General features: G+C 37.4%; 1 protein-coding gene across 2 annotated transcripts; it reads right to left on the bottom strand.

Moving 5' to 3' along the window:
* Window positions 1-327: 327 nt before the first annotated feature.
* API5 (apoptosis inhibitor 5) lies at window positions 328-27,980 on the bottom strand. 2 transcript variants are annotated; one of them, XM_047070964.1, is made up of 14 exons: window positions 27,801-27,980; window positions 20,420-20,581; window positions 19,192-19,285; window positions 18,670-18,735; window positions 17,575-17,726; window positions 15,745-15,951; window positions 14,938-15,042; window positions 13,935-14,024; window positions 12,442-12,623; window positions 11,168-11,261; window positions 10,151-10,207; window positions 7,900-7,976; window positions 7,257-7,393; window positions 328-2,466 (listed from the first exon to the last, which is right to left on the bottom strand). In XM_047070964.1, the coding sequence occupies exons 1-14, from the start codon at window positions 27,867-27,869 to the stop codon at window positions 2,384-2,386; spliced, it is 1,575 nt and encodes a 524-aa protein (XP_046926920.1). In that variant the 5' UTR covers window positions 27,870-27,980; the 3' UTR covers window positions 328-2,383. The 2 variants fall into 2 exon arrangements, with proteins under 2 accessions (XP_046926920.1, XP_046926921.1); XM_047070965.1 differs by having other exon boundaries at window positions 328-2,461.

Raw genomic sequence — 27,980 nt, 5'->3', positions numbered from 1 at the left:
GACTTACTTTACATATTAACTTGAAGATGGTAATTAGTTATTTCACAATGTTTTGGCAAGTATGTATTTGCTGTTTTGCTTCAATAAAAATAACCAAATCCTTTTTTTCAAAAGTATATGAGTTCTTAAACATAAACCTCAAAGGATGAAAATTAAAGATAACTTGCAAGACTGAACTCCTTGAAGGCAGAGCCAACTTGTCCATCTTTGTATTTTCAGTCTAACACACTGCTTGGCAGTATTGATTGCTTGGCAAAATAAAAGCAATCAATAATGGATATCCAGGAATCTTAAGTTACATAATCATAACACATCAAGACACAAAACAAAATTACAAAAGGAAATTTATTTCAAAAGCATAAGGGAACATTTACATTTGAACAGGGTGATAACAGGTGTCTTGCAGAAGAAAAAAATTCATGGCATGAAGTTTTTCATTCAATTTCTGAAGCAAAAATAACCTAAGTTGTGCACTATTGCCTTAGGAAAGGTAAGGGAACAATGAGGTGGCAAAGGAAGGAACATAATCAACTCGGTGTCAAACTTGAGAAAGTAAAGTTATTTCTGCTCAGCTTTGAGTTTACAAATATGCTTTAAAAAAGAAAAAGAGGAAAAGTTACACTTAATGTTCAAATTTATATAGCTGTAGTCCCAATAGTTTCTGTACTTGAAATGGCTTTAGGCCACTGGCTGATGCCTCTGAGGTCCAGACTATCTGGTCACAGTTTTCAAATGCAAATTCCTTGTTCCTATGTCTGTTCAGATTCCAAGGGAGCTTAGGTTCAGCTCAGAGTCTTTTGGAATGTTTTAGAGATTATTGCCACCACTCCATAGTCAAGCTGACCAACTTCTTTTGCTCACTTGTATCATTCTAGTCTTTAAAAAAAATATTTTTCCCATAAACATGTGCAGTAATTCTAACAAAGGGGCTTTGCCTTTTCCCCAATGTAGAGGTAACAATAATGAAGACACCTGCATTGGAATCACAAACTATTCCTCAAAAAATATGTCAAACTACTAGAAAATGTCATTCAGGCATTGAATCTGAATAGCAAACTTGGGGGAGGGAAGATTAACTGTGGAACAAAAATATATGAAACATTCAAATGCAGAGCAAAGGGCCTATGCTACTAAAAATGCCCATGACATTAAACACTCCACAAACCCCCCGTCTGTTGTTTTAACCTAAAGATTCTATTAGCTAACTTATACAATAATTTTGATTAATAACCTGAGAAGTTAAAATCTTGAAAGTGGCAAAAGCAAACCGAGAGAGCATCCCTTACTTATTGGTACACCATGTTTTCAAGTCACTTTTCCTGGGTTGCCCTGGTTATTAAATCCCCCAATTCTAAATTATTCTATCTCATCCTGTAGAAACCTATATGTACATCTGATTCAATATTTTGGCTGTATTTCTCCAGCAGGGATCTCCAAATTTATCTTTGAAAATGCAGCCTTTGTTTATTTTTAGTTTTAAATAACAATAATCATGTAAGTGCAACTGACTCAAAATCCCTCACTACTGGGAGGAAAACCTAGGTAACAAGTTAATAATGGATTCATTCTTAAAAGGATCATCACCGTGTCAAAGACTACCCGTTCCAGGAATTTTAAAAAATGATTTATGTTGCGTAGTCAAGTTTCACAGCATGTGTGTATATATATATATATACACACACACACATATATGCTTATGTATGTATGTATATTATACATACACATTTCTATTCAAATAGTAAGATCCCATAGTCAAAAGTTAGTATCGCAACATATGGAGAAGAGTTAAGTAAGCAGTGCAAAGTAACTTACTTCCTCCTAAAAATGTAATGTCATTTTTACATTTTAAGAAAGCTGTTAAGTATTTTGCTTTTATAACACTAGGTAGGAAATGCCTAGCAGCTTTATTTAAAAAACAATGAAAATAAAATGTTAAGATTGACCATTATTCTTCTCCATATATTGGGCAAAAGAAAAAAAAAAGACAGAGGGTAGAGGAAATCCGTAAACTTTCAAATGATCATCTTTGCCAGTTACCAGAAATGGACTGAATTTCATTACATTTTAGACTCAAATAGCTTTCAATAACAAATTACCAAGATGTTAAAAGTAAAAGATTCACAATATGAATTCTGAGTAATAATGATATTGCAAAAACAAGTCAAGATTGTGAACAAAGCATCCAAAAATATCACTGTGGTTTTTACCTTGGACACAACCATGGTCTGTTACAAAAGTAGATCATACATACAAAGGTATAAAGAACATTAAGTTTTTAGCTGAAGGCAGCAGTCCTTTTAAAGGGACATCCCCGGCAATCCAATGAGTAGTAGAATTTAAGTATATTAAGCTCATGACAATGCTGAAGAATGTGATGTCTTATTCAGTAGAGTCTTCCCCGACTACGATTTCCTCGTGCTCCCCAACCTCGGCCACCTCTACTTCCCCTGAAGGCTCCTCTCTGCTCTACGAAAAAGCGAACAAGGGTTTAGGTCTTGCTCAGGACTTCATGGTACAGCAAATGCAGAAGAAATGTAGCTCGTAGCTCTGCGTGTAGCAGCAGACTCTATAAAAGCAACGCTGGTATTCTGCTTGTCTACAAATTCAATGTGTACATAAACCAGAGCAACATACATACTAATGCACGATGGCAAGGTGCCAAATCTATCCAAAGTAGGTACTCAGTTAAATGTACCCAAAAACTAGATTTTTTTTTTTTAATTTTTTTTTTTTTCAACGTTTATTTTATTTTTGGGACAGAGAGAGACAGAGCATGAACGGGGGAGGGGCAGAGAGAGGGAGACACAGAATCGGAAACAGGCTCCAGGCTCTGAGCCATCAGCCCAGAGCCTGACGCGGGGCTCGAACTCACGGACCGCGAGATCGTGACCTGGCTGAAGTCGGACGCTTAACCGACTGCGCCACCCAGGCGCCCCAAAACTAGATATTTCAAAGTGATAACGTTGTAACTACATTTCTTAGTTATTGGTGTGCCTATCACTACTGAAGATAATTAAACTATTAAAAATTCTATACTTAATATGGAATTAACAAAAATGCCACTGGCCTTCAAAAGCTAGTGCCATGAGTGCAAACAAAATAGCTTAAATTATCAATGATCAATTTTGACAAATTAACCTAGACTGAAAAATGTACCTTTGAAATGCAGTGAACAGGCAATTTGTTTTGGTTGCGGTATTTCAAGCACCTGGACTCACAAAAATGCTGATATAAATGCCAACAGCTTTTCTCACTACTTTATCAGCTAACATGAGCTGCCCAAAAGGTGATTTGTATACAGTATTCAGATTATTAATGTAAATTAAGCTTATCTTTTGCTAAAAAATCAAGTCACTGTCATACAGTAGAATGAGTCTTTGATTCATTGGTTAGTCTCTTTTATAGTTCCAGAAAAATATTCCTTAAAGGAATCCTCTAGTGAAGAAAACTGATTGAAGTTATCAGCAAGGTTGGACTTTAGATTATACATAAATGAGTCATGAGTCTCAAACTTCTAATTCCAGAAATCAAATCTCTTCACTGAACCTTCAAACTTCCTCACTGCAGCAGTCTTGTTAGGAGCAATGAAAACCACCAGGTGTTGCCATTTTGGATCCATAATGTTGGATGGATGCTTGAAAAATTCCTATTAAGTCTATATTGCAATCCATTTTTTTTTTTTTTGCTATTAAGGCTAGAAATATAGATACCCTATTTGGGTAATGTTTTGATGTCTTTTTTTTCCTCCAGCAACTCTCTGAGTTAGAAAACTAACTGGATCATTCCCCAGCTTAGCCAACATTTACATGTGTAATAGCATGGAATCTGTTTCAAAGTCATCTTTCCTGCCCCAACACATTTTTCTGAGCTGATCAGTTTGAAAGCCATTTAAATGAAACCACCATGTTGGTTATTCCCTGAACATACTGAGAAAATCAGAGGTGGTCTGGGGGTAAGTAAGACTCTCCCAGAAATGCAACAAGTGCATCAGGTTGTATAGCAAACCTTATGTATGCTGTAACTCCAGCATTTCTAAGACTTGGCCTCATCTATGCAGATGTAGGCACATTTTCCCCCTATCGTGCTCATTATAAAACCTTCATTTCTCAGTTAATTTAACAACACACTTAAGAAATTATCTTCATAGGTATCATTATTCCGTGTAAACTACTAAAACTCACCCTTTCAACTGTTTTTCAATCAATTTTAATGTGCAGAACTAGGTTACTTGCCCTCTATTATTCAGCCGTATCTAATGAGGATATTACATACATTGTATGAAGATATTGTTTGACATGGTTATCTTGTCTATACTATTTCTTTTTAACCTGCAATGGATGTAGCCATTTCTACACAGTTCAGAGTCTCCAAAAAAAAAAAAAAAAAAGTTTTTTTTTTTTTTTTGGAAGAGCTTTATCCTGAGGCACCATTCTGCATTTGCATGATTTCTTAAGTGGTTTCAAGCTTACATTACTAACTTAAAAAAACCACTGCTCCCAGCTACAATTATGATTTAAAAGTTATTTTTACATTCTAAAAATGTAAAATATGCAGGACACAAGTCACAAAATATATCATGCTTAGTACTTCTAGGTTACGGAGCAAATATGTGCAGGAGGGAAAACCAAACGTGGGCAGGTGTTTATAAATAATTTGATTAAAAAATGCACCAAGAAGTTGAATTGAGTTAATGTTTATAAAGCAAATAAGAGACCTTGGTTAGTAAAGAGATAAACTTGGATAAGGAAAAAAATGGCTACATATTCCTGCCTAGACTCAAAGAACAATTGCAATTCTGGTTCCTCTTCTTTTTTTTTTTTTAATTTTTTTTTTTTCAACCTTTTTATTTATTTTTGGGACTGAGAGAGACAGAGCATGAACGGGGGAGGGGCAGAGAGAGAGGGAGACACAGAATCGGAAACAGGCTCCAAGCTCCGAGCCATCAGCCCAGAGCCTGACGCGGGGCTCGAACTCACGGACCGCGAGATCGTGACCTGGCTGAAGTCGGACGCTTAACCGACTGCGCCACCCAGGCGCCCCTCTGGTTCCTCTTCTATGATGAGCAAGTTCAGGCCTATCACAGCCTATTTCTTTCAATGTAATAAGGTAATAAGTATTAATACTACTTGGTTCTCTAATAACCAAAAGGAGTCAATTTCCTAACCCCTCAGCATACATGACTTAAAAAAAAAAAAAAGCCATCTAACCAGCCTTTCGAAAAATAAAACAAGAGTGTGGCTGACACAGGAAAGTGGAATTATGGTGGTTAACAAACTATGTATCAAAAGGCATTAAGAAAATAAAACATGTTCTCCCCTCCAATTCTGAGGCAACAGTGACATCCCAGAAAAAAAAAAAAATACAACATGCTTCTTTTTTCAGTTCCCTAAGGGAAGGACATAAAAAAGGTGGGAAAAAACTTGAGGTAGATAGGCCCACCAAATCTCATCTGTAGTATCAAGAACTGTTTTCAATGGAATGGGTGAAAGAAAGCCAGGAAAACTCTTGAAATTGCTACTATGAGAATACCTATAACCTGTTAACATTCAACTCTTGAAATCTAAAATGCTAGCAGAAATTTGGCTACTACTTTCCAAAAAAAGATGAGAGTTTAGTTTCTTTGTAGTTCTGTTTATGACCAGCCCCCAACGACAAGGTTGACCCCTTTAGGAACATTCAGGGGCTGTAATACCAGACACAAAACACAATTAACAGGAATGCTTGTTTTGCCCATATTACTCTGAGGACTATGGTACAACTGAGGTTGTAAGTGACTCAGAGATTTTTTTCACACTGATAGTGAAAAAAAAATCATAATCTAAGGCTTTGCATTTTTCACATCTCTTTTCCACATGCATTATGTCATCTGATTCTCCCCATCAAACAGGCAGTGAGTTTCACAGGGCAGAATCCTCAAAGCAACTCAAGAGTAACTCACTTGCCCAAATGAAAAGGAATACAATTCTCTATGTATTGCCATAGCTCTTGATTACTTTCATTTAAGTCAAATGAAGATAGTATCTGAGGTAACAGTGGATTTTAAGAATAATTCTGAAAGACACCACAAATCATACAAACAATAGAAGACGATCTTTGTTGCAATGAAGTAACAGAATCCTTTCCATTTACAAAATGTCTGCACAAATATTCTTGAGGGTATTTTCCCCCTCTTATTTGAAGTTTTTAAGAGCTCTGTTATTCCTATTTTTCAAGTAAGAGAAGAGGCTAAGAGATGCACATTTACGTAGTTAAGAGTTCAGTGATCTTTCCTACACTAAGTTTGCCGGAGTCTGACAAATAGAAGGGTTCATTTCACAGTCTAAAAAAAATCACCTTTCCGTAAACTGTTTGCTCAGGTATTAAAGCAATTTAGCTACTGTGGGAAGACTTTAATGTCAGAATTATCTCACCTTGGAAACAATTATAGAGTTACATGTTTCAGAATGTACTTTTTTAAAGATAATTACTGCAGAATTAATTCTGACTGGTAAATAAGACCAATCCTAACTACATTTGGTTGCCAGTATTATTAAGATTTGTCTTCTTAAACAAGATTAAGGAGGTGACTCAGTGATGTTTTCATCCATTCTTCCTTGAAAGGATCTATGAGGATACAAGTCAATATGGAACAAACTGCTCTTCTTCCACAGCACTGGGAGAGAACGGACTAGAGGGAAGCTCTCCTGGCACCAGTGGCTAAAGTTAACAGGGAGACTGCACCCTGGGCAGTGGGGAGAGACCGCAATGGGACACATCTTCCTTGCCGGTGATACATTAACATCTGACTCCACTACTAGGACTTCTTCTATAGTAGTTAAGAAGATGGGAAGGACAAGCAGTAGGCAGATAAGGTCCAAGAAGGATAATTAATATCATCATATCTGCTAGAAGCTGTATCTACCCTTGAGGGAGAATGCACAGAATGTCTTGCCCTGAAGTTACAACAGGGAAAACGAGGAACGGATGGTTCATGTCAACTTCCTTTTTTTTGGTTCCCTCCTCTGAATACAAGAGGAATATTTTTCTTTTCCAAGTTCTTAGTGTTGTATGCTTAATTCAATAAGTCTACAAGAGAGAGTTATAAAGGAATGGGGTAGCTCGTTTCCCCAGTAGCTCTAGTTCCCCAAGCTAACTCAGAAAAGTCACTGGAAAGAGCCATTATATATATTACTACATACAATTAATAAGTAAAACCAAGTACAACACAATTTCTGCCTAACTTCTCATATTACTTGTACCCAAACGGAAACGCTCACCATAATTAAAGTTGCTCAAATTGCTGCTATATTTCCCACTAGGAGGATTATAAATCTGCCTGGCATCCCTTTTTGGTCCTGCTGGAGATTTCTTCGGTGGTGAACCAGAAGTTGTATCTTCATTGGCTCTCTTCTGCCTGTAACAGTAAGAAGGGCAATAAAAAAAATTCTATTACCAGAGGTCATTAATACACATGTAATTTAGCATATTGGTCAAAAGACATCCTAAAGATGATAGTCACATCAGAAAAAGGGATATAATGTTCTGATGTCATCAAATTAACTGTGCCTTAATTATGCAACAATGGCAAAAGGCATTTACAAGGTTTTAAAATAATCTGGAATATGTAGCTTCAAGAACTATACAGGCAAGGGACTCAGTTTATAAAACTTGTCAGAAGTCTCGTTATGCCACAGGAGTACAGAGAAGCCTGAACATTCCAACAACGTATTCCACCAGTTTATACTGCAATCAGACTTTATATTTTAAGTCATGCTTCTAATTGTCATATTTTAACATCTTACTAAGATTGTTTAATAAGGTACCATTTTGTACAATAAATATAATTTCCAAAGTCAGAGATTTTCATATTTATAAATCATAAATATTAGAACACTCAAATCTCTTTTAAATATATCTTACCCAATTTCCACCTTCTGTACAGGTTTCCAGGATAATGTTACTGTGCTTTTATAAGAAGGAGGAATGTGGAAGAGATCCTGAAAAGACAAAATGAGACAAGATTTGTAACATATTTGGTGGTGAGGGTAAGTAACGTGGAGACATCTTAAAGACACAACTGAGGAGAGGAAACTTTAATCTATCCTTCTTGCTCACCTAAAAAAAGCTGCAACAGAAAAAGTAAACAATTTTTTAAAATTCCATCTATTACACTTCATTAATGTTATTTTGTGTACATCACTTCAGAAACTGTAGCTAAGTCTTTTCTAAATGATGATTATTTTGAGTTCTAGAATAAAATGTATCAACTCTAATAAACAAAGTAAATAAATAAGCACTTCTTTTGCACAGAGGCAGTCACCAAGGTGCTTTCACGGAAAAAAATGGTACAGCCTGCATTTGCTTTTGCAGACTTTTAAACAGTTCAAAAGTAGAACAAAACTAAAGGACTGGCTAATCATGTTTTTCTTCTTAAATATCTCCAAATTACCAATGAAGGAAAAACCCCCAAGATTTAAATACGAAATTATCAATATGTAATAATGCAAATGTTTGCTGAATTTAAATGTTAAAGCAATCCAGAACTGAAATAATCTAACCTCATGATACCCTCATGTAACTTGGATACATTTCTAAATATATTTATTCTTAGTATTTTACCTAACATTTCTTATCAGCTTTACTCTGATTTTTACGTGTCAAAATCATTTTTTAATTTATTTTTTACCTACCTATTTTATATGTAGGTAAAATATGGTAAAAGTAAACTGACTTACTTCCATAGTTACATATACTACAAAAGACCACATCCTACTATATAAACCTTAAATCCACCATGCCAGGTAAATGTAAGGAATTAGTCAGTGTAAAGTCCTTTGAATTAAAAATGCCTGAGACTTCTAGCTGGACTGATTTAGCATACGATTTAGCATAAGAAAGGGATTTTGCTGTAATCCATATGAGAAAATGGATGTTGGCTGAATCTATCCGTGGTCATCATTTCACCATACAGGTCTACCAACCATACTGTATACCTTAAACTTACACAGAGATGTATATAAATTATCTCTCAAAAGCCTCACATTTAATATATGAATTCACTATTTGAAATTATTATTTGTATTTAAGGTTCGAAATAAGTGGTGGCTGTTATAAAAATTTCCTTAGGAGATGAGAGTGTTGACACCATGATACTCATCCTTCAATGTCTCCCTGTTGCTTTCTCTGAAAAGTTTCCCTCTCCTCTGATAAAAAAGTATTTATTCCATGAGACCTTTACCAGATTGGTGTTAAGGTATACCACTAGTCTTAATTTGTTACTGTCAGGTTTGTGCTCTGTTAACGAATATTTCTTTTTCCCAGCTGGCTAACAAGAAAGTTAACTTGTAGGAACAAATGATGGTTACTTTGTTGTGATTCTTTTTTTTTCTCAGGTTGTCTTTTGTTTAGGTTTATGGATGCTTGGGGAGGGTAAATAGGACTGAAGGGTATTTATGGCTTAATGGTAAGGTACACCTTAGTCTACAGTACAGACAGCTCTCAATTTATTACATAGATAAGTTAACAGAAAAGAACCATAGGGAAACATCTCAGGTGCCACACAGACTTGTCCATGCTTAGAATAAGCAAAGCAGAATTTTACTGGCCATGTGAAAGGACACAATATTAAGACCACCAGAACTTAAGTCAGTGAAGTTTCTAAATCTAAATGTATTTGCTCTAACGCTTTGGGCCAGAGAAAATCTGCACATCTCCCTCTGCAGTATTTTCCGCAGTAGCTTTTAAATAAAACGATGTATGACTTCATAATAGTTATAGAAATGTCACTTGGTATTGTAAAAAGCGCAAAGTTTTAAAAGGCCAAATATCGGGGCGCCTGGGTGGCGCAGTCGGTTAAGCGTCCGACTTCAGCCAGGTCACGATCTCGAGGTCCGTGAGTTCGAGCCCCGCGTCAGGCTCTGGGCTGATGGCTCAGAGCCTGGAGCCTGTTTCCGATTCTGCGTCTCCCTCTCTCTCTGCCCCTCCCCCGTTCATGCTCTGTCTCTCTCTGTCCCCCAAAAAATAAAAAACGTTGAAAAAAAAATAAAAGGCCAAATATCTAGAATACAATGGCATTTCCCTTTAACAGTACCATAATAGACCTAAAGACACATAGATAAAACCTCTTGCACTAGCTTTCTAGTGGAGGACTGGGTAAGAAAGGAAGACTTACCTTGATTAAAACATTGATATTATTGGTTATTTTCAATGCAACAACTTTAATCTTGTTCTGCAAAAGGAAAACAAAATTAAAGTGCCAATAACTTTCATGATGCATATTCCATTCCCATATAGAACTAGAGCAATTCTCTTTCAGAATCATTTCTTCTCATTCCTGTTTTTTTTTTAATCTAAACCAGTGCAGAGATGGCAAAGAAAGCAAATAATCTTTATATTCCCTTTATAGGTTAGAACATTGAAGTGTTTACTACCATTCATCCGAAAAAATGAGTGAGGGACAGGTCATATGTGCATAGGAGTTGTATTAAAAATCATCAGTTTAAGTTAGATGAAGACATAATGAAAACTTAAAATATTTCATTAGGATCGGGATGAAGATTTATCAAAATAGGTGAAATCAGAGAAATCCAAAAATCCCCGCCACATACACATACAGTCTGGGGTAGAACTGGCAATTTAATCTTTTTTTCAATGTAAATTGATATTTGGTTATCAAAAAGGTAAAATTTTAAATATCACAAATGTCAATCAAATATTTGAACAAAATGTGCTAATGAGACCCTAGCAAAAGACTGGTATGTATCTAAGTTTGGTAGCACTGTTCACAAACTTGGAAACGTTCAACAAAACATTTCAACAAGGATAAAAATATGAAAATATAACTTAGTAAATAACTGAATCTGCAGACAATCTTCTAACATGGGATCTTCAACATAGACTTGTATTACCTGTTACATTTCAACATATGAATTGAGTCTGAATTTTTTTTTTTTTTAGAGAGCGTGTGTGCGTGTGCGCGCGCGCATGCAGGGCAGAGGGGAGAGAGACAGGATCTTAAGCAGAGCCTAACGCGAGGCTCAATCCCACGACCCTGGGATCATGACCGGAGCCAAAATAGAGTCAGATGCTCAACTGACTAGGCCACCCAGGTGCCCCTGAGCCTGAATTTGTAATACACTCTGGCTATTATAAAAAAATTTCCTTATAAGATGTGATCCACTCTTCTTACCTCTTCTGTTTTTAAGGCTTCGCCTGTTTTACCCTGCAGAGCCAAGCGAAGTTGTCTGATATAAACCTGCAGACCCCGGGCAAAGTACTGCAGCCTAAATAAAGAAGTACTGGTTAATTAGCAAATCACAACTTCAACTTTGTTTTTAAACTCATAGAATCTTACACTATAGCTAATTTTTAAGTTATCAATACATGATCCCAAGAGATACATAAATAAGTGAAATAAAAGCAGTCCTCCTTTATTAAAAATGGTAATAAATCCGCACTCAACCTGGCAAGAGTAAGATTTGTAGCACTGTGCTCTTTATGTTACCTGCAAGGCATGGTCAGTGAACCATTCAGGAGCATGGATTAGGATCAGGTGGCCTGGGTTCTACTCTTTCACTGGCCAACTGAAGGTCAAGTGACCTTAGACAAATCACTTAATCTCTATGTTTTTATCTGCCAACAAGGGACAGTGTTTGACCTGTTTACACCTCAAGGTCCAGTTAAAAGTATAACAAAACTGCAGATCTGAGAATTTATTACAAACTCATGTAAATCTCAAAGGGTCCTAAGTAACTCGCTTTTCAAGTTTGTTCCCAAATACGTGGAGAGAGGCAGTACGTAGCCCCACCTGCTGACTTCTAGGAACTCCACTTAACAACTTGGCATTATTTAATTTTTGGAGTAATTTCTTAACATGCTGCTGCTTCTCAAATGCTTCACCAAGTACTAAACCTCTGCCTTACCCAAGAGTAGAGGACAGTAACAGATGATACAATGGACAAGCATTTCAAATTTTAAGATGTGAAGCTGTTAATAAAATGATTCAATACAAAGTGTCTTCATGATAATCACTTATGATTTCTCTGGTGATGCTCCTCTAGAACACTCTAAGACATCAACAATAGCAGCTCCAGGTTATGGGGTACCCGTGTGTGCCAAGGTTTCCATTCACTGTCTAATATTCCCACAACTCCACAAGGCAGGTGCTTTATCATTTAATGTAACTGCTGAGGAAAATGTGGGCAGTTAGAGACTGGGAATCTGCTGGGGATCATAAAGCAAGTAAGGAGACCTAGAGTCCGTTTTAGAAAAAGTTCTTTCCTCCTACGTGGATATGTTATGCCACCGGTTTGTATACATTCCTGTTTTGTGGATCTTCCATTTTGTTCTACTGGGGTAAAGCAGGGTGGAGAGAGAACTCTTGTAAAACAAAAACAAAACCAAGGGAGTGTCAAGATAGCTATCATTTTTGCCAGGGATTGGACCACTTCAATCATACATCACCTAATTTTGAAATCTTTGAGCTTTTCTGCATTCAATTTGGCTGTTAAGAAATCTGGAAGTTTTCGGCCCAACTGGTGGAAGCTGTACAACAAACACTCCACATAACTGAACTGTAGCTTGGGTTCTTCATTACCAGCATTCTCCCCGTTTTCTGCTTCTTCTGGAGGGAGAGGCATGTATTCCTAAGAGATGGAAATACAAAGATGTTTGCAATCTACTGGAAATGTTCTAATTATTAACATATAATGAGGTAAATGAAGGGCATGCTTTTAGGCATGAAGCATTAAAAACTGCCAAGATCAAAAATTTAGGTTAAGATGTCCCTTTTACCTTTTAGATCAATGATCCAGCTTGTCAACTCTCCATGTTAACCTGTCATAGCTGCACCCTTTTAAGGCATGAAGTGTTAAAAACTGCCAACATCAGAAATTTAGGTAATATATCCCTTTTACCTATTAGATCAATGATCCAGCCTGTCAACTCTCCATGTTAACCTGTCATAGCTGCTGCTGTTACTGCTGACAATGAAGTAGCTAACATTTATTAGGCACTTATGCTAATGAAGGAATTGAAATTCTGAGAGCTTAGATAATTTTTCTATGATGAAATAGTCAGCTGAAGAGTCAGGATTCAATGTAAGTTTGCCACTGAAAATTGATATATTTTTTAAAAGTTATTTATTTATTTTGAGAGACAGAGAGAACACAGGCAGGGGAGGGGCAAAGAGAGAGGAAGAATCCCAAGCAGGCTCCACAATGTCAGCACAGAGCCTGATGCAGGGCTCGAACTTAGGAATCGTGAGATCATGACCTGAGCTGAAATTGAGTTGGACACTCAACCGAGCCACCCAGGCGCCTCACAAAATTGATGTTTTTAATCACTTTACTATGCTAATTCCAAAAATCTTTTCTGAACATTATCCCACACTGTTTGACTCTCACATTCCAAGTACTGCCAAAGGCATTCAATATGAGTGCTATAACACCCCAGCAGGTGTTACAGGTCTGGAAGAGAGGGCACGGGATGTGGGATGAGTCCATTTATACTACAGGTCTGATGTTTATCACTCACTGTGTCAGTTACACAATTGCTCACATCCAACAAGAAAATCACTTGGTAATGCTGATAATGATTTTATCAGGTGGCCTATTTTCTCCACAATTATGACTTAAATGACCTTACTTTCTGGCTGCTAAAGCTACTTGGCCTTGGGCAGCAACCTGGATGGTGACCTGGAGCAAATGTGAAAAAATTTTGATAAAGGAATAACAGAAAGACCTACTATATAAATCCTGTATTATCTTTTATGCAAAATATCAGCAACAGAAGAGATGTCAAAGATTTTCTTTTAAAAGTAGATAACATGTGGCCTGAGCAACCAAAAAACACTTGCTAGAATTATTCTACCTAATCTGAATTTCAAAAGCTGATTCTCTAGAAATTACACCACACTATATACGGACTACGCCATAAAGAAAGAAAAAAGTTCTTACCAATAACTTGTCAAACAGTTTCCTTAAATTTGTTTCTAGTTTTTCCATGTCACCACAAAATGAACTCATCTCTGCCAATAGTTTCAATACCTAAAACACACAATTCACTGCTATTAGTATTATTTTTTTTGAATGGGCAAGGGCTGTAAAGTAAGAATGATTCTAGATAACTTTTAAGGCTGCTTTCTGTTACAGCTTAATATTGTACTATGAAGAAACACCTAGGAAGAACTCTTAACAGCAAAGAATTACTTATGAATATTTAGAGTGGGCTCTGTTTGCTATGAAATTTAGTCTCTGGACACTAACTCAAAGCACTGGTAGTTGCCACTATTCTTGGGGTCCACCTCTCTTGTACTCCATCTCAGTCTAATAAGCCAAACCCAGGACATCTGAAGCAAATGATAGTGTCAGTACACAGTAGGACTGTTCTCTAGCCTAAAAACCTAAGAGGAGAATGGCATATACATTTCCATTATTTCAGCTTAATTCAACAACTATCAAGTACCTTTCAGAATCAGACTCCACAACAGATTCTGGGGATATAGAGATGCATCAGTTAAATGTGGAGAGATAATTAAATGTAAATGTTATATGTGTTGTGGGGGAAAAAATATGAATGTACATTACAGTTGAGATACAAAGGAGAGAGCTGTCAATTATATTGGAGAAGGGATAAAAGATATTTTGTGTTAGTCTGTTTAAATCTGGCTCTATCGATTATAGATACAGAGAGGAGCAATCATGAATTAAATACCTTATTTAAAAGTATTAAGGCTACAAAGATAGAGAGTATCATGAACATTATAGGCAGTGCTTTCCCAATGCAGCCAACTTTCATTAAATCCATAAAGCATTCCTAAGTGATTAATCCTGGTATAGATTACTAGCTAGCCATCACAACTTTACGCTCTTAGAAATCAGATCTCGAAGTCAGTGGTTTATATTTATGTTAGAATACGAGAATGTCTTTTCAGTACTAACAGCAGACATTTTCTCCTACCTCCAACTGTATATCGAGGCCCTCCACTGGGGTAGTCAAGGAACTGAGGTTAGGGAGAACCTGCTCACAGAAATAAGTCACAAACCTTGTGGAATGCACATTTTTCTGCAAAAATACAAAGAACATGGAGTTGTCAAAGAAAGGGGGGAATATTCCTTCAAATGTAATAACAGAATGTCATTCAACAAATGCTGAGCACCACAGCATCAAGCAGTGTAGTTACAACATAGCGCATACCCCAGAGCACTCCAGGAATAACCTTGTGACAATACACACCTCGTTACCAAGTCATCTGGAGCACTGGGACATCTGCAGACTTTCAAACTCTTCCTTAATGCTCAGGTCAAATTTTAGGGGATATTTTACTGTTGAATTTCAGACTGTACACTTTGCAAAAAAGGAAGAGTCCTTTAAATTGTGTTTTTCAAACTACTCTATGCACATCCTAGAAGACTCATGAGCAGAGAAGCACAAAGCCAGAGATAAAGAGTGTATTTACCTATAACAACAATCTGTTACAAAATTTAAGAAAAAAAAAAAAGCTAAATTACTAAACCAAATGGTTTAGAAACTCAGCCAAACCATAAACTATGATGCAAAATGCTCTCGACCTTTAAAAAGTCTCTAAGCAAGACTTTAAAGAAATTTCTGGCTGTTCGGGGCTCTCATCAACCCCACCCAGTAAATATTCACTCCACTGTTACTACTTATATGCAAAGGTTTGAGGAGAACCCTCAAGTGAGAATCCATAGAAATATACGCTAATAGAGTAACCAAAATACCAACTATGTAAAACAAAGAGCTCACAGAGAAGAGGGGTACTGCCTGCCGAGTGCACTGTAAGAGCCTGTCCACACAGTCAGGATCGGAGGGATTGAAGGTTTGTTCCAGGTCAGCCTGCTCAGCCACCAACTCTACGAGTTGCTGTCTTCCACTCACTGTCTGTAAGCTTTTTAAGCCAGATAGTATCTTCATAAACAGGACAAATTCTTCACCAGTAACATCTTCTAAGACCTGCAAAGAGACAATTCAGAATAACAGTATTGTTATCACTTGAATGGGAAAGAAAGATCAATATTGAAACTGTAGCAAATTTATTTCAGTTACTAAAGTTGGATTGCTAGTATTTCTGAAATACTGATGAGAGGACAGCTTCTAGCTTCAGTCAAATTTAGCTTTAGAATACATCATGCATTCTCAACAGGGCACAACACTGTTTCCAGAGGGGCAAAATGTGGTTCTCGGAAAATTTTTCTTCTTTATGCACGAAGCACAGATATACAAACAGTGCATAAATAGATATAGTATATCTGTGGCATTAAAATTTCATAGGAGAATAGCTAAGAAAAGAATATCTAAAAAGGCTCTTCACCAGGGCAGGGGGTGGGGTGGTAAGAGGGAAAAAAACCCTGAAAATTCTATAGTCAGCTGTCAAATCAGATTCAGTTTTCTGAATTTAAAAGCAGCCTGGCGCACCTGGCTGGCTCAGCCAGTAGAGCATGCGACTCTTGATCTTGGGGTTGTAAGTTTGAGCCCCATTCTGGGTGTAGAGATTACTTAAAAAAATAAAATCTTTGGGGCGCCTGGGTGGCGCAGTCGGTTAAGCGTCCGACTTCAGCCAGGTCACGATCTCGCGGTCCGTGAGTTCGAGCCCCGCGTCGGGCTCTGGGCTGATGGCTCAGAGCCTGGAGCCTGTTTCCAATTCTGTGTCTCCCTCTCTCTCTGCCCCTCCCCCGTTCATGCTCTGTCTCTCTCTGTCCCAAAAATAAATAAACGTTGAAAAAAAAAAAAATTTAAAAAAAAAAAATAAAATCTTTAAAAATAAATAAATAAAAGCAGCTCGCTCACATTAATATGGCAACTGTACACAAAATCTGAGACCATGCAAGTCTCGAGTGCTCCATATGAGTGGGTCTAAGTCTTTATGTTCACTGACTGAAGAAACAAGCAATCCTTACATACTCCACCAGATTACTAGCTGGAACAGATACTGATATTCCCAGCTGGAGAGCTGCTCCTTTCGCTCTCACTGAAGAAATCTCATCAGTAAGCAAGGGAGTGGTGCTGTTAGAGAAAAATTTGAATTTTCCTCAACATATATATAAAAATAATGATCTCCAAACTTTGGCACTTTATGAGTGCAAAGTTAGCTGTGACACATCTTGTGAATCTTAGCGTCTCTAACTATGCTAGACGCTGGGAGCACAAATAAACATGGTCTCCTGAGCTTACAGTGTCATGGGGTAAGATGAGAAAACAGGCACTTCAATGTGTTTCACTTTCATTTTGAAATGATCCAGAACACTAGAGGAGAATATCCTAAAATTGGGGAGGGGGTAAAAATTAGGTAAAATTTCCTGAAAGAAATTACTTGTACAGAGTCCTGAAGAATGCATAAATTTTGAGGATACCCCATGAAAGATTTAAATGTGATCACATCCCTTTAAATCAATATGCCAATTCATCATTACTGGTGACCAAAGTGCAAAATACAATATAAGAAAAGCTTGACATTCTTTAGTGGTTCTAATGGGATGTATCATTTTATACAAAAGCTACAGACATTAATGAATACTACAATTTGAAATATGTTCTTTTGCTTTACAGGAGTCCTGTTAAATGATGACTGAAGCTTACCTTTTTGGATTCAGTTAGTATAAGTTCCTCTACTTCCTTTGTTAAAACCTCATCTGGTAAAGTCTTAAGTTTTGTAGAAAGGAATTTGATTGCTCGTTCTCTAACAATGTCCTCTCCCTGAAGTATTTGGCTAAACAAGCCACCTAAAGTCCCTGCAAAACAAAATAGTTGTGTGTAGCAAATCAATTCTATATTGTAATGAAGTTTCTCTGTTTAACTCATTTAACAGTATTTATTTTCCAGTGAGTTAATAAGCATCCTGAATATGACTGTTTCTGGCTAAATTAGTTTGAAATTTCTATAGCCCCAACCGTAACAGTAATCAGATGCTTTTTTCATGGACTCAGAATCTGTTTAAGAATGACTTTCTTTTCTGGGGGCTCCTGAGTGGCTCAGTTGGTTGAGCATCCGACTTTGGCTCAGGTCATACTCTCATGGTTCGTGGGTTCGAGCCCGGTGTCAGGCTCTGTGCTGACAGTTCAGAGCCTGAAGCCTGCTTCAGATTCTGTGTCTCCCTCTTTCTCTGGCCCTACCCGACTTGTGTGTACACTCTCTCTCTCTCTCTCAAAAATAAACATTAAAAAAAAAAAAAAGAATGACTTTTTAATCATTAATAATAAACCCAGGCATTTTGGAGAATTTCTTTAATGTGGCAAAGGGAGTTTTCAACAACTTTTTAAATTTTATGTATTAATTTATTTTTGAAAGAGAAAGAGAGGGAGAAAGAGAGAGACAGAATCCCAAGCAGGCTCTGCACTGTCAACGAAGAGCCCGACATGAGGCTTGAACCCACAAACCATGAGATCAAGACCTGAGTCGAAGTCGGACAACTTAACTGCCTAAGCCACCAAGCGCCCCTCCAACAGATTTCTAATGGAAAAGTCTGATGTGTTTTTGCAATTACTTCTGCTAGGTTTTTCACATCACAAATATCTTGTGCTAAGCAGCTTTTTTAAAGAACACTCAGAACTTTTATGAAATAGATCTCTGGATGAATCTGATTTTATCCTTAATAAGGAATGCCACGCTCCCCAACTTTTTTTTTTTTTTTTTTTTAACACATCAAGCACAATTCAGAACAAGTGGTGGGCTTACCTTTTGCATCCATCTTAAATATACTTAACAGGGCATTGTTCACTAAGTTAAATTCCGCAGAATCATCTGGATGGAGAAAAAATAGTACAATGTATAAAAGGAATGAAAAATATTTGCTGCATTTTCAAACCTAAGATTCAACGTAGTTTCTCACAGATTACATTGAGAGGAGACATATAACTAAGCATTCTTCTCAACTACCAAGAAAATACATCTTCCCTATAAAGGTAGAAAAACCTGATCTCACACCAGGAAAGCTTTTACATTAAGATAGTACTGGGGCAAAAAACCACAATGCATCAAAATTCCCAAAAGAATCCAGTCACTATGTCTTTATGAACAGAATTAAAAACAAAACAACACCAGGAATTAGATAATCACAATAAGCTTCAAACTACTGAATAAAAAGAAGAATTTTAATTTCTATCAAAAGTAGTACCTTCAGCCAAAAAGGAAAACAAAAAAGCTAAATTTCAAAGGGAAGTTACATTTAGATAAGAGGGTAATAATAAAATTTCTTACCTGTCTGCAGAAGTTGGGTTAGTATATCTGCCACTCTGGGCAGATTTTCTCCGGTGGCAAACTGAGGCAGCTCTTTAATTGCTTGCCGTCGAATCTGAATATGATTTCAAACAAAAAAATTAACCAAATACTATCATCAATAAAAACAACAACCCCAATCTTTAAAGAAAACTAAAACTGGAGAGAAACCATAATTAGGGGCATGAGTCACCAAAATATAAAACATGAGGCTTCTCGCAGTTTTAGAAATAATTTGCTCCAATTTAATATTCGAGCTTCACAGAATCACTAAAACAAAATGTGGTGAAAAGGGATGCTAAGTGCAATTAACTGACTGGAGCAGACAGATCTGAGATCACAAACAACAGTTTATACACTGATTACATGTTAACTGTTGCGTTTTTACTACCTTTGGGCATATACTGCAGTACCCTAGAGAGGCAAAGTCATATCCAGTACCTCTATTTACTTTAAAATTTCCCTATTGACTACTTAACACAACATTTGTGAATATATACTACGTACTTAATTCCAAATATGTGGTCTTGGCTTATTTATTACTTTAAGTTTTATTTGTATTTTGGGGGGGGGCACAGTTTAAAAAAAACGGAGGAGTTATATGTAGCAAATTGTGCATGGAATGTTGGCGATTCACTAACTGCATCTGAAAAGCCAGGAGGTAATAGTTGAAAGTTCTTAGGAATCTGTATCAGCAGCCAGATATGCTAATATAATTCCGTTCCAAGGAAAAACTATTTTTTCTTATTCTAGTAATCATATGTAATTATTACACAGACCAATTATTTTTCTGCTATGCACCAGATTTAGGGGTGTTGAAACTATACGATCTAATACTTAATATTTTAAATATCTAAGCAAGTATAAATTGATTAAAAACTAACATTAGTCTAATTTCATGTGCACAATGTATAACAATCTATGAAAAAATGTGAGCCACAACCCATTTTTACAGTGGATAACGATAAGCAAAACCAAATATCTCGTGACTCTACGCATTTTTCACAGTTGAAAGTTGGTGAAAGAGAGAAAATATTTTCTCACATGTAGGTTTAAGCCTCAGCATGGCATCACACCAAAACACACTGCAGGACTTCCTGGGCACTGATACCACCGCTACGTCAGTTCCATTAGCTACACATAGAAAGTGTCTGAGAACGGCAAGTGAGACATCTGAAAGCTCGCTGAAAAGCATCAATCATACACTTACTGATACGTCTTCATCCTCACAGAGGTCCAACTGTGCATTGATAGCAGAATCAGCCAATTCTGGAAAATGCTTAAAGAATTTCGGAATAAACTGAGCTGCTAATCTTTTTTCCTTCGTACCACCTTTCACACCATCTAGTATCACTTGATAGGCATCTTTATGCTGAAAGAAAGAATAAAACAGAACAAACAATTTTTTTTATTATTTTTTTTTTTTAAATTTTTTTTTCAACGTTTTTATTTATTTTTGGGACAGAGACAGAGCATGAACGGGGGAGGGGCAGAGAGAGAGGGAGACACAGAATCGGAAACAGGCTCCAGGCTCCGAGCCATCAGCCCAGAGCCTGACGCGGGGCTCGAACTCACGGACCGTGAGATCGTGACCTGGCTGAAGTCGGACGCTTAACCGACTGCGCCACCCAGGCGCCCCCAGAACAAACAATTTTTTAAAGATGGGAAGCTAAACAAACTTGTTCAAGTCTGCTTTACATTACTAAAATTTTACTCAGGCTAAAAAATTGGACTTATTTTTGCAGTTTTACTGCTTAAATTGGACACCTACTTTTCTAACATCTTCTTCCCTGCCCCACCCCCCCACGCATTATTCATCAGTTGGGGAAGAGAGACGGACAACTTGAATTTTAAATAGAAAAAGCAAGTAAGTCTGTAGATGCATCAACTTCACTCTAGTGATTACTGACCCCAATCTTGTGACTGTATCATGGCTAAAAACTATAATGAATATTGTAGAATTCTCAAAGAATTGTGTTACATTTACATAATCATACTTATGTTTTCAATTAGCACCTTGGTGAATAGGGAGAGAATACAATCTTGAAAATTAAGCAGTAACAGAAAGGTTAGGAAGCTTTTTTTTCCCTAGCCTCATATTTTTATGATATGAAAACAGTAATTCATTCTAGATAGTCAACTTTGGATTAAGACAGATTCTAATGTCACATATTTAACTTTTTACTACAACAATACATTCAAAGCTCATTTGTTTCCTTATTAAAAACAAAAAACCAAAAAACTTCAGAAGCGCTCTCCCTCAGATACTCATCATTGAAGAGTCAACAAGTTCCCAATCCCCCTAACACACTTGCCTTCAAACCAGTTCTTTTATTAAATGACAGTGAACAAACTGGCAAATGAGAGTAATCAACACTGAGACTCTAGATACATCTTCTGTTTGGACATATGGGTAAAACTTCTAATTACTGCACAACAGTAAACATTATAGTAATGACACCTAATGTGTATATGGCATAGTGTTTACTCTGTTCACAGCAATGCTCAAAGTGCTTTAGATACCTCATGTCTTCAAAAGTAGAATAGCCAATAAACATCCAATAAACTTTAGTTTTATAGTAACTCTTTTTTATGGACAATACTACGTTAAAATAAATAAAGCAAAATACAAAGTTATTAAGGTACAGTAGAATCCCAAGGACTTTTAAAAGTGTTCTCATGTCAAAAGGCTATGGTCACGATTAGATCTTTTAAAGGTACGGGTTTTAATATATTCTACAAAAAATACTAGGTAACTTTAAAAGTTCATAAATTGCCACCTATCTAAAAAACATAAATTCTAAAAATTAGTTCTAAAAAACATAAAATTCCATCAAGTGATTGACAAATTTTAGTATCTTAAACATAACACCAATTCCTAAATAAAAAAAATTTCTCTGAATTAGGTTCGTTTCCTCATAAAATGCAGGAACAAAATCAGTCTTCAGGAGTTACTACTTCAAAAAGTATATTACATACTTTTTATTGCAAAGGTTTGAAAAATTATGGTTAACTTCTCTACCATTCACATTCCTGTGGTTTGCCTCATGTCTTCTAGACAGACTTCATAAAATCAAAGTTTTAAACAGTTCTGACATCCTTACTTTTTACAGGGTATCACAGTCCAATTTCCTTTAACTCAAACAAAGCTTTACTTCTAAAGCCTTTTGAGGAAACTCCTTACATTGTCTGAAATTAAATGAAGAAACCTTACTTCAAACCATCCTTTTGTCAAGGAAAAAAACCATCTGGAATAGAATAAAAAGGAATCATTAGCGACATTTACTGAAAGCCTACCAGGTACTGAGAAATGCCTTGTGTGCATGCCTCACAGTAAACCCATGAGTGGGGTACTGTGGGTTACCACTATGCCTATTTTTCAGACGAGGAAACCAAGGCTCAGAAAGTGAAATAATTTGCCCAGAGCTTCATAGCTAGACAAGTAGCAAATCCAGACTTGAACACAGTTCTGACAGGCTCCAAAGTCAAGATCTGTGCCTAATATGAAGCTTCTTTAAGTTCTGAGATCTTAGTCAAGAAAGCAAGAGAGAAAGAAAGTTTGCCAGATTTAGGACCATCAAAGGCAAAATTTGAGTCCTAAATATAGGCTCCATACAGGCATGTTAATGGAGATGCAGCATCCCAAACAGAGAAAGTTCTTTGGAAAGTTAAAATATTTTTACAAATTCAAATTAGAAATCAAATCTACCGGGGCACCTGGGTGGCTCAGTTGGTTAAGCAGCTGACTTTGGCTCAGGGGCAGAGAGAGAGGGAAACACAGAATCCAAAGCAGGCTCCAGGCTCTGAGCAGTCAGCACAGAGCCCGACGCGGGGCTCGAACTCAGGGACTGTGAGATCACGACCTGAACTGAAGGCGGTCACTTAACCGACTGAGCCACCCAGGCGCCCCATATCAAATAATTTCTATAAACGTTACTAATAGACTTCAAACTCATTACCCTTTATGTAATACAAAATAAAATGTTCTACTGCCAGCTCTTTGTCTTTTAACTGTAGCATAGGGACAAGACTTTTTACAGAATCTCCCTAAAGTAGTTATTACTTCTGGTTTTCAAAGTAGGAAACACAATAGAAGTGATGTTCTCAGTGAGCGCAGTGATATAGTGACAGGTGGACTGTAACCATAATAAAGTCTTCCAAGTACTACACTCCACGGCTTATTTTTTCTCTTCCACTACAACTGCATAGTTCTGCTAGATAACTGTGATACTAACAAGTTTTAATTGTAAATATTTGAATACATTCCTAAAACCATTTGTGTATGCCTTTAATATATAATTTAAAAAAAGCACACTACAATATTTTCAAGTAAAAATAAAAGGCTACAGTTAGACCCACATTCAGCATATACCTTCTAAAATAAAAAGTCTGTGATAGTGATTGTCAAAACACAACCAATATATATAAGTGATCAGTTACATGCCAGGTAAAGCCATGTTTGTCTGGGACCAGGATGCAGCTTCTAAGCAAGAAAGAATTATTTTAGAGAAGTTTATAGTTTCAACAAACATATTTCTCAAGTATGACATAAAAATAAAATGGATATGCAAAGCTATATTATTACCTCTTCCTCAATGAATAAATCTAGTTTGTAACACAAAATTAACACTTTCTTATTGAAGTATAGTTGACATATAGATGTACAACACAGTGATTCGACAATTCTACGTATCACTCAATGCTCATGACAATAGGTGTAGTCACCATCTGTCATCACCCAACTTTTTACAGATTTTTGAAGGAGTATGAACTTGGTCTGTGTTTTTTAGCTTAATCATAGGAAAAAAAGGCACCAAAAGAGTGGTATTTCATGAAACAGAAGTCAATCAAGCTTATGCTTTTCCACTCTGAAGAGCCAGTGTACTCCCGTTTAAGAGAACAAAGGAGAAATCAGGGTTCAGGCATTATATTGATCTTATTAGCTCAGCCTAATCGTCCCAGTCCCTTCACAGATATTTGGTATTTTTTTTGACTTAAAAAAGTTTTTGACTACATAATACAAAACTAAATATCTACATTTAAAAATTAAGTAAATTCGGAAAAATTAGAAACAAATGTAAAATACTAATGGACAACACCTTACTTTATTATGGCCAGAGCACAGTGGAAAGGGGGTTAGGGAGGTAGAGGAACACTCAGCAGAGCAAGGAGACCTGAAGGAGTGGCAGAGTGGGGGGGAGGGAAGCTGAATAGCAGGTACAAAAAAGGAGGGAAATGTTTTCAGGTGTTAAATAATACATCACTTAGAATTTCTCACTTGAAGTTTGCTTATTAGAAAACACATGCTCATGGTTCACATATATGATGTGTGAGTGTATAAAGTTCTCACCTTCATTCCCAAGAGATAATCCTTGTAAACAGGTTTTTGTTTCATGTATATATACACACATAACAATAATTACATTTATATGTGATTGTAGGACATATATTAGTTGTATAATTATTAACTTTATTAATTATATAGTTATATACAATTAATTAGATCTGTTCTCTCTTTTAATGTATTTCTTCAACTTTAAAGAAAAAATGTCTACTGAAGTAGAAGGTACAGTGCAAGGAGAAAAAAAAAATAAAGACAACTTAACCCTTAACCTCAAGACTTTATAATTTAATAAGGGAATAAGAAAAGCCCTCACATGAAATAAAATACAAATATGAAGTACTATAAATGAATACACAGTGCCAAGGAGGTTCATCAAGAGAATAATCTGTTTGGAGAAAATTAGCTGAAAACCTCGGAGGACTTGTGTTTTTCCAGATGTATTCAGAGAGCATTACTCTCTGACAGTAGAGAAGAGGGTACTCCCCTCAGTGGCAGCAGCAAGAGCAACTATGGTTCTCAGCTCTTTGGCAAAGGATGAAAACGAACATAAATGTTAGAAGGAAGTTCTAGACTAAAAACTCATATATGGTCTCAGAAATGTCCACATAGGTACCTGCCAGGATACCTTAACCCTTGACTGTAAACCTCCTAAGTTAACATGAAAGTCAGGCTTTGCTACACTAAGAATGTAAAGACTTTCTCTCCTTAAAGAACTGTCAGTGGTGTTCCTTCCATTAAGTTGCCTCTTGCTTTTAGTTAAAATTCACATGCAGGGTCGTGAAACCCACTATCTTTTTTGGTGAGAAGTTTTAGGAATTTTCTCTAAAGGTTGAAGTTATTATACAGTAGAGCAGACTTAGTAGCCATTATGGTTCAGTCGAGCTTCAGTCCTTCCAGAATTCACTATTTGAGGCTGAGAAAATCCCTACCCTTAATTATGCACAGGGCTTTTCGTCTCAAATAGCTGCCTGACAGCTGTCACTACAGTGTCATGAAGGTACTGAGCTCCCACTGTGCTAAGGAATCCTGCTAAAATTTTAGCACCTGGCACAGTGTTTTTGGTACATGGTAGGCACTGAAAAAATGTATTGAATAAATGAGACTGTGGGCCTTCATTAAAGTCTGCATGAAAAAAAAAACAAACCCTCTTCCGTTTTTCACAAACTTCTGTCTCCTAAGCACTCTTCCTAAATTAAAAGCAGATTTTTACTTTGAGAAAGACATTTTTGACCTCTTGAGGGAGAACTCTCAATCTTACCTGGTATTTAAGACTACAGATGACATTAGGGGCGCCTGGGTGGCTCAGTTGGTTAAGGGTCTGACTCTTGATTTCAGTTCAGGTCATGACCTCACCGTTCCTGGGATCAAGCCACATGTCAGGTGATCAAGCCTGTGCTGTGAGCACAGAGCCTGCTTGGGATCCTATCTCTCTGCCCCTGGCCCCCACCTCCCCATGTGCTGTCTCTCAAAACAAATAAATATGTATATATATTTAAGAGATTAAAGGTGGCATTAAGAGAAAAATGTGAGCAACTCTCAATCATTCATAGCGAATATATAAATTCCAGTTTGGCTTCTGTTTGCCCTAACATAGTAGACGGTGGTCAACTGTTTGCTACCAGCAAAGAATGAGGCTGGGGGAATGGGACTGGACTGTGTATATAGTTTCTAAGTTTCCCTAAAAAATTCCTGATATACCTCTTTGGGAGAGCAGCATCTACAAACTGACTGAGAATCACTGTTGTAGGTTTTACCCCATCTCCTCTGCTGATCTGCAACAAAATCAGTTTTTGGGACAACAATTTGCTACAATCTCCCTCAACTCCGTCACAATGAATGAGAGTATCTTCACTACCACATCTTTCTAGGAACAACAAAATCAAAATATGACTGATCATAGTTTTCCCAATCTTGTCTTAACCAGTAGAAAATTTCTCCCTCAGTATTGACCCAACACCCACTCTATATTCGTCTACAACACACTGTTAGTATATTTCCCACTGACTGATGATGTCAAAATTTGCTACTGAAATGGAAATATGTACCGAAGGAAAATGATCTAGTACTTCAAACTGGTAAATTTACAATTCTAGATAAAGATCAACTAAGGTCCTGACAGCACAACTTTATTGTTGTTTAGCTCTAAAAAGATTTACCTGAATTACACATGTCCAGAAAAAGGGGCTGGGAGGGGCTGCCACAGCCTTGATAACGTTAGTAGACTATATATAGGATCTTCCACTTCTTACTCCATGGGATGGGTAAGCAGATGAATAACATTAAGTTCTAAGTACTGAAAAGATACGCATAGAATTTCTAACGACAATGACCAAGATTACTTCTGGGAGAGCCTGGTTCTTTTCCTAAGAAAACACACACACAACCCCCAACTCCTTAAGTTCAATGTACTTCAGTACTTGAAAACTCACAAAGAAGCCTGCATAAAAATTCAACACTGCGGAAACTGTGTGTCTTGAGGCAAACACTGCGGAGAGCTCTTGCCAGACAACTCTATTTAAAGCTGCACTCTTCCCCGCCCCTCCCCACTGCCACTGCACGATTCTGTTATATTTTCTGTACTACACTTTTCAATGGGGGGGGGGGCTGGGGGTGGTGGCGGACCTATCTATTTTTCGGTAGTCTACCTCACTAAAGATACATTCCGGAGAGCACCACCTTTCTGTCTTGTACCTCCAGCGCCCGGCACAGCACCTGGCGCTCAAAAATGTACTGAATAAACGAAATCGTTAAGTCCTTGTTAAAATCTGGGTAAAAGGGCCCCTCTTCTGTTTTCACAAACTTCTGTCCGCTAAACACTCTTCCTAAATTAATAGCAAGTTTTTGTTTTTTTCTTTTTTTTTTGCTTCGAGAAAGACATTTCTGACCTCTCGAGAACTCTCAATCTTAATCTTCCGACTGGCTGAAGTCCACCGCAAAGAAGAAAGACTTAAAGCAATATGCGGGGCAAGGCTCGGGACGACAATTAACGGGGGGCTGGCGAGGCTGAGTTAGGAAACGCCACGGTGAGAAAAGGCCGGTCAACGGAGGCAGAGAAATAACCTAGGACCGGGACCCGCGCTCTCCCCGGCGAAGCGGGCGTCTACACTCCCAGTGGGGCCCACCGAGACGAAACAGCGGGCGCCGCTGGGAGTCCGCGGGAGGGCGAAGCAGGAGCCCCCGCCCGGCCCGGGGAGCGCCTTTGAGAGGCCGCGGAGCGCCGGGCCCTGCAGGCCTCTCGGGGACTTACCTGGGCAACTTGCTCCGTAGCGTCGGCTAGAATGCCATAGTTGCGATAAAGCTCTTCTACGGTCGGCATGGTGAGCGACAAGCCCAGGGCCCGCTCCTACTGTCGTCGTCGTCCCCGGCGCCACCGCCGCCTCTTAACTTCTCCAAGCCCGCGACCCGCACTATTACGCCTCCAGCTGCC

This window comes from Lynx rufus, unplaced genomic scaffold (genome assembly GCF_022079265.1).
Source record: "Lynx rufus isolate CCGP_SWC_20201006 ecotype Redwood Valley unplaced genomic scaffold, mLynRuf1.p SCAF_9, whole genome shotgun sequence".
In the NCBI taxonomy this organism is placed as follows: domain Eukaryota; kingdom Metazoa; phylum Chordata; class Mammalia; order Carnivora; family Felidae; genus Lynx; species Lynx rufus.
This window is presented reverse-complemented; position numbering and strand designations above follow the sequence as displayed.